Raw genomic sequence first — 7,337 nt, 5'->3', positions numbered from 1 at the left:
TACTGCTGAACCAGCTTCTTAGCATAGACCCCAGTTTGTTCAATATACTGGCTGAGTCAAATATGTGGCAGACTTTCTTTATTTTCTTAATCCAGTTCACTTCTTGTTTTAACTGATTGTAGACTAAAACAAAAACTGTTGAATATTAAAATAAACAGGCCTACGTTAAAAAAGTGAAAGCTGAGCTGTTCAATTGCAATTAGGTCGGTTAGAAGATGCTTGAAGTATGCTTAGCAAAAATGCAGTCTTGCTTACGGTGTTCAGTGTGGGCCAGAAAGGATTTTTAAAATGGAATGTGTTTTGTTTTTTTTTCTTCCTCTTTTTCCCGTGCTGCCATTCTACATGATGTGTGTATCCCATGTTTTCAGAGGTTTGCAGAGATCAATCAACGTGTAAAAGAACCATGGGACTTGTATTTGCTATCGGTCTTTGGTGTCCCATTGGCTAAAACAATGTCTCCTTTTTTGGCATGGTCAGTTAAAGCTTCTCTTGACAGAAATAAACAATGTTGCCTCTTATCCCATGTCACCGTTCTTGATGGACATGCACATATATACATGTATAGGCCTACTCAGGCATGAACTAGGATCAAAGAAGGCCCGGGAATTTTTGTGTGGCTCCCTCTAAATTGTGTCCCAATCTCAAAGCCACAGCAAGGCCTGGTGACTGAAAAATGAGGGATGTAAAGAATGTAACTCACACAATTGAAGCTTTATTTTTAAAAACCCTAAAAAAAACAAACAAATAGAAACAGTTATTTTAATCTATTTGTTTTGACTATATACATACATTTGTAAAACCACAACACATATAGGCCTACAAAAAAAGCAACAAAAACTTACATAGCGATGTGCATTTCTCAAAACCGAAGTTGCTTACTACATTAGCTACTTTGTTGATCTCAATGCATTTTCCCATTGGAAACTACCGAAGTTGCTAACAGGCTAACAACTTTTCTTTTGAGAAATGCCACCCCAGCATTAGGTAGGCCTACAGTGTATAGAGTTCGCAAGTGGGTGACGTAAGGTTGTACTGTATGCGGTGGATTAGCATTTTAATAGCATCCGGTTTGTAAAGAAATTCCCCAATGTTATTCGCCATAGGGTCTTACGCTTGTCAAAAATATAAGATTAGATGAACGTTATTCACCGACATCACATGTCCCTGCATTCCCCCTGCATTAACAAGAGATACAGCTCAACCACATGGATGAGCTTATTAAACAAAACATGACGATAATTAAACCAATGTTGCTATCCCTTGGCTAACCAGGGAAATTTGAGAACTACATTGGTCATCTCGCATGAGCTCAACGAGTTCTTGCCACAAGGTCCAGTCATCTAGCAAACTTCAGTTCGAAGGTAAGTTTTGACATTCTGTTCATAAACAATGGCAATCAGTCTTATTGTAATGCAATTGTGGCATTCTTTCAGTTACATCAAAAGTGTGTTGCTAGTAGTGAAAAACAACATGTAACAGGGCTTGTAAAGAAATATTTCCAACGTCTCCTATAAGTAAGGTTTGTGGTTACCATGGATACGGCCAGTGACATCCTATACAAATCTCCCTTGGGTAGTAAGCCAGTTTTCCCACTTTAGCATGTTGATGGCAACATTGTTTTTATTTTGCCGTTTGACATCAAATGATAAAATCTGTTATCTCTACAGTCTATTTGTAACATTCCCCATAGAATGTGGGGGTTCGAACTTGTGTGCTTTCACTCAGGTCTTCTTTGAGATGGGTCCGTGAAACCACATTCATTCTTCCATAGAAATTCAGACCTTGGGAACTATAATGGCATTAAATGCTAACAAGAAAAACTACAAGTTTCCGGGTGACTTGGGAACTCTATTGGCTACAGTGTGCTTATGGGGTTATGTCTTGCCCAAGAGGACTTCAGTCATGGATGAGGGTGTGGAGAGACCACAAACATACGCATTTGCAGGGGTGGGATTCAAACCTTCAACCCTCTAATCCTGATTACCGAGGCCTGACTTGCTAATCAATAGACCAACGCCACAACTCACACTTCCACACACTCACACAGACACACAAACACACGCACACGCACGCACACTCACTCACTCACTCACTCACTCACTCACTCACTCACTCACTCACTCACTCACTCACTCACTCACTCACTCACTCACTCACTCACTCACTCACTCAATGACTGACTTCCAAACACACATTCACTCACTCACTCACTCACTCAATGAGTTACACACACACACTCACACACAGTCACGCAATGACTTACTCACTTATTCACTCATACGCACACATTCTTCGCCAGAACAGAAGGAAGTTTCCTCTCTGCATTCGCTCAGTCGTGTCTGACCACGCGCCCCCGGACACACGTGCAGCCCACGGTGATGACTTGGGAGCTGAGCTGGTACTCTCTGGACCTCCGGCCCTGCCCCCTCCGCAGACGCAACACCATCATCTCCACCTGGATGGGCACCGACCGCCACGCCAAGTCCTCTTCCCTCTCCTTCTCATGATGGCCGCCACTGAGGCCTACGCAGCCCTTCGTGAGACACCGCGCCTCGCTGATCCTCCTGGGCAGTCTGCGGGGGTCCTCAGATACACTACAGTGACATGAGGACGAGGAGAGGAGAGGAGAGGAGAGGAGAGGGGAGAGGAGGGGAGAGGAGAGGAGAGGAGAGGAGAGGAGAACAGAGAAGAGAAGAGAAGAGAAGAGAAGAGAAGAGAAGAGAAGAGAAGAGAAGAGAAGAGAAGAGAAGAGAAGAGAAGAGAAGAGAAGAGAAGAGAAGAAAAGCGGAGAGAAGAGAAGAGAAGAGAAGAGAAGAGAAGAGAAGAGAAGAGAAGCGGAGAGAAGAGAAGAGAAGAGAAGAGAAGAGAAGAGAAGAGAAGAGAAGAGAAGAGAAGAGATGAGACGAGAAGAGAAGAGAAGCGGAGAGAAGCGGAGAGAAGACAAGAGAAGAGACAAGAAGAGAAGAAAAGAGACGGGGCGAGAAGAGAAGATAAGAAGACGAGACGAGACGAGACGAGAAGAGAAGAGAACATTCAGTCAAACAAACAGCATTTATGCATATAGCACATTATCATACTAGGTCGCCTTGTGCTTGAGGGAACAAATACGGATGCTATTATCTAAAGAAATTTTATATAAATGAGATCATAGCTCATATAATCCCTGCAAGTCAAAGGCAGAACATCCAATAAAGCTGTTTTAAAAAATCTTTTGAAATTGAACTTGACACTGTAAGTCTGTATCATTTGTTCTAAAGTGTTATACATATTAATATTATTAATAAAAAGTATTATTTATGATATAATACAAACAAACATGACTCACATGTTCTCCCATGGTGCTAGAGAGCGGTTTTGTATGGCGAGGGTTTGGTGGGCTGCGTGTGGAGGAGCGCGGTGGAGAGTGCTGCTCCAAGTCTGGATCTTCATCATCACTGGAGACTTTGAACTTCGGCCATTTTTCTTACTTGAGCAGCGACCTTCCACCTCACCCACCAGTAGAACAAGGGCTAACACCACAGTGGTCTTAAAGATCTGTAAAAGAACACGACCACAAAGAAACATGACACGCCCACAGCGGTGTAGTCTACTTTTTTGAAGTGGGTATACTGTATATTCGAGCATTTTTTGAAGTGGGTATACTGTATATATTTATGCTATTCTAAATAATGGATCAATCCATTTTAAGTGGGTATACTGAAGACCCTAAAATTTAGAAGTGGGTGTACTCCGTATACCTGCGTTCTACGTAGACTACACCACTGTGCGTCCAAACATAACAAATAACAAGCAGACGCCTTATTTGACTACTGGTTAAAGACAATGCTCAATGACTACGTTTACATGACGTTTTTAATTCCGAATGAATAATTCGGAATTAAATAGTTCCTTCGAGTTTACTTTGCTCTTTCATTTAATTCCGAATAGTGAAGTGCTTACAGTGAGTTCATTCCAAATTAAATGTCTCATGTAAACGTAGCAAATGTCTTTCCCCATTTTCGTCTTTCTATTTTTCAAACAACCTTCAATTATTTAAAACCAACCAAAAAGTGTTTCTTGAAGTCAAATTTTCAGTGTCCAACATTCATCAACTTGTATTGAACACATGTCTAAGGTGTGCTCCCTTAAAAGATAAGTGTGTTGTCAGCAAGTATATGTACAGGTAAATACTCATTGTGCTATAGTGAACTTATTGAAAGTAGCCTATGTTTTGTCATAACATGATATTTTTCAAAGTGAACCATGATTATACTTGTCTTCAAAGTGATTTTACAAAGTGTATAATGGGTGATAATGCTATTATGCACTCCTTCCTTATACAATCCCAGTGACTGAGAAGCGTGTTTGATCATGACCACAATCATTATCAGGTTATTGGAATAAACAGGTTATTGGAGTAAACTGTTTATTGTCGTTTACATGCTGTCTGTCAGTTGCATGTGTTCCACTTAAGTGTGTGACATGAAACTTGTATTCAAGGCTTGTGATTGGCTACTTATAATTCTAGAATGTCAATAACCGATTACTGCAATAAACCGATTATTATAAACTCTTTATTCAGTTCATATGATCACTTGAATAATCCGGTTACTCCACAAACCTGATTATATATCGCTTTATTGATGTGCATATAAATGGGCTCATAGTTTCCAAAAGCAGGACAGTAGTGCACTTTAAGCTTTCCAACAGTGCTGCCAATGTAGCAGACTCATAACGCTGCAAGTGTACTGAAGTAGTGTTCCAGCACACTAATAGTGCAATGAAGAGTACAATTTGACCAAAAAATAGTGTACTTTGTATGCAGGCCTACTACGTACAGTTGTCAACAATACAATGTTTAACCTGGGATGTATTGAATAAAAGGTGGCCATGTAAATTCTATACGGACAAGTTGTTGTATAAAACCATCACTATTGCCTAAACTCAAGGGGAAGGTTATACGTGTACATAAACAATAGGTTACATGTTGTAGATACTTTGTTACCCTGTATTATACTTCAAGGTGAGTAGACACAACAATTAAAAGATTGAAATGAACTGTGACCTACATCAGATGTTTGAGATGAGTATTGCCTCAGCCTACCTGTGATTGTTGGGAGTGCCCTCTTGTGGAGAACATGGTTTCCCCACTCTCCTACTGATGGTGTAGCCTACTGCTGGCCCGGATAATTCCACCTTTGCCGGTACAGTGTCGTTTCTATAGCTGCCAGCCTGTCTGCCTCTCTCCCTGCCTGTCTGTCTGCCGCTCTCCCTGGCTGTCTGCCTCTCTCCCTGCCTGCCTGCCTGTCTGCCTGCCTCTCTCCCTACCTGCCTGCCTGCCTGTCTGCCTACCCAGTTTGTCTCTCTCCGTACCAGCTTGCCCGTCTGTCTGCCTGCCTGCCTGCCTATCTGCCTGCCTTCTTGCCTGCCTCTCTCCCTGCTGATGTCTCTCTGTTTACCTCACCATGCCTCCCTGCCTGCTTATATAGGTGACCCACATCCTGTGTACACAATGCAGCTAGCAAACAGATGAGGCAGCATTACATGCACTTTACACACCCCTCTTATGACGCATGCCTTTCTTTCTTTCTTTCTTTCTTTCTTTCTTTCTTTCTTTCTTTCTTTCTTTCTTTCTTTCTTTCTTTCTTTCTTTCTTTCTTTCTTTCTTTCTTTCTTTCTTTCTTTCTTTTCTGTCCTGTCTGGAATGAAATGAAATTCATTTACATCCATCTGAATTTCAAGTGATGACATGTCATAGCAAATTGCACTGAGGCTATGTGGGGATGAGAAAAAAACTATTAAATTATATTCAGCCAACTGCTATTCAATCTCAGAGTTTTTTTTCTCTGACAGTACACAACACTATCAAGTATCATCATGCTGCATGCTGAATATGATGACAATTAATGTGATGACAATATGAATTATAAATGGAGTTGTGAGGGCAATTTGACATCCAGGTAACTTCAGTCCTTCAGTTGTGAGGATGTGTCTTTACAATTGGATAATAAACTTCAGTTTTATAATAAAAATAGTAATTTGTTATTTTTGTGTGGTAATAGAGGCCATTCCAGAGAATGGAATGTTTTGCGATTGTTTTAAGACACACACATACACACGCACACACACACGCATGCACGCACGCACACTCACAAACACACGAACACACATTTCATAATTTAAGAAGACAATTAGGCTTTTCGGAGGGAGTATTTTATCCAACATCTAACTTCCGTTTGTGTTTTTCTACAAGTATGCCTAAACTGCTCTGCAGAATTGTGTTGTAGCCCCTTAACACATGCCGTTACACGTGTAATAAAATTATAGTCTACTGCACAGGGCCTTTAGTAATAATATATTATGACTTGGTCATTGCCATTCTGCTAAGAGCTGATTTATAACCAGGACCGTGTCTCTTGTGTTAAGGCCTTCACACGCCCACGACAACTACTGCTTTTGCAATGCAGACCAAAAGAAAAAACAATCCGAACTGTGATTTCATACAAATGACACTGATGATCAAGATTACTGTCATCTACCTCCCAGACTAGAAACCTTATCTGATCGACAGTGTGTGACTAAGCATGATTTTTTTCATAAGCTCGTTCATACATACAGCCTTCAACACCAAATTAACACCCACATCCAACCACAAAATGGTGCTAGACTGTTGACCCACAAACCCACAAAGCCCCATACAGGAAATGGGCCTATCTGGGCTTCTTAGAAGACCGGTCAGGTGGGAGTCATTTTGCGCTGTGGCTTGCTGGAAGGTGTCTGAGAGCAAACCCTCTCTAGGTGTTTACAAAAGCATTGTTTAACCCCCCCTCACACAGGAGGTCTTCCCTCACTTTGGAGGGCTTATGCATCAACATTTTCTGAACTCTCTGATACAACAGTGATCACATGTTGAGAAGACAAGGCAAGGGGTGAATTATGTAGAAGGACTGCTTCAGTTGTGCATCAATGTTTCAAACTTGCGCGATAAGAGTACTGGTGGCTCAATCCGAGAGCTTGAATTGAGTTTACTCACTTTTTCACTCCTTTTCTTTCTCTCTCTGTATCTCTCACTTTCAAAAACATACAGTATATACACCGAAATTCACAAGCATAATGAAGGGAACATGAGGGTGAATATGAGCTGTGTATTTTTTTTTCCTTTTTATGTTATTTTTCTATATGCCCGGGTTAAAATGACCTGCAAGCCTTCTATGTAACAAAAACATGAACGTTTACGGGGGTAAAAAAAAAAAAAGGTAACCGATTACTCTTGGCAATCTGTACATATTAAGAGATAATATAATGGGCTAATAATAGGCCTATGCAAGTTGTTATTAAGGTGTGCGTCTAGAGGAAGC

The 7,337-nt window shown here is 41.0% G+C and overlaps 1 protein-coding gene across 1 annotated transcript; it reads right to left on the bottom strand.

Moving 5' to 3' along the window:
- Nucleotides 1-2,329: 2,329 nt before the first annotated feature.
- On the bottom strand, nucleotides 2,330-3,455 carry LOC134468611 (interleukin-17F-like). Its single transcript, XM_063222508.1, has 2 exons — nucleotides 3,326-3,455; nucleotides 2,330-2,594 (listed from the first exon to the last, which is right to left on the bottom strand). Exons 1-2 carry the CDS (start codon nucleotides 3,430-3,432, stop codon nucleotides 2,330-2,332), a joined length of 372 nt encoding a protein of 123 aa, XP_063078578.1. The 5' UTR covers nucleotides 3,433-3,455.
- Between the last annotated feature and the right edge of the window lie 3,882 nt (nucleotides 3,456-7,337).

Source organism: Engraulis encrasicolus, chromosome 18, assembly GCF_034702125.1.
Source record: "Engraulis encrasicolus isolate BLACKSEA-1 chromosome 18, IST_EnEncr_1.0, whole genome shotgun sequence".
NCBI lineage: Eukaryota > Metazoa > Chordata > Actinopteri > Clupeiformes > Engraulidae > Engraulis > Engraulis encrasicolus.
This window is presented reverse-complemented; position numbering and strand designations above follow the sequence as displayed.

Bases quoted from the DNA above. Each gene is read 5' to 3' on its own strand.
- LOC134468611 (XM_063222508.1), bottom strand. From the start codon at position 3,432: ATGATGAAGATCCAGACTTGGAGCAGCACTCTCCACCGCGCTCCTCCA. The intron at 2,595-3,325 runs GTGAGTCATGTT...ATGTCACTGTAG, and splicing joins CTAGCACCATGGGAGAACAT to TGTATCTGAGGACCCCCGCA.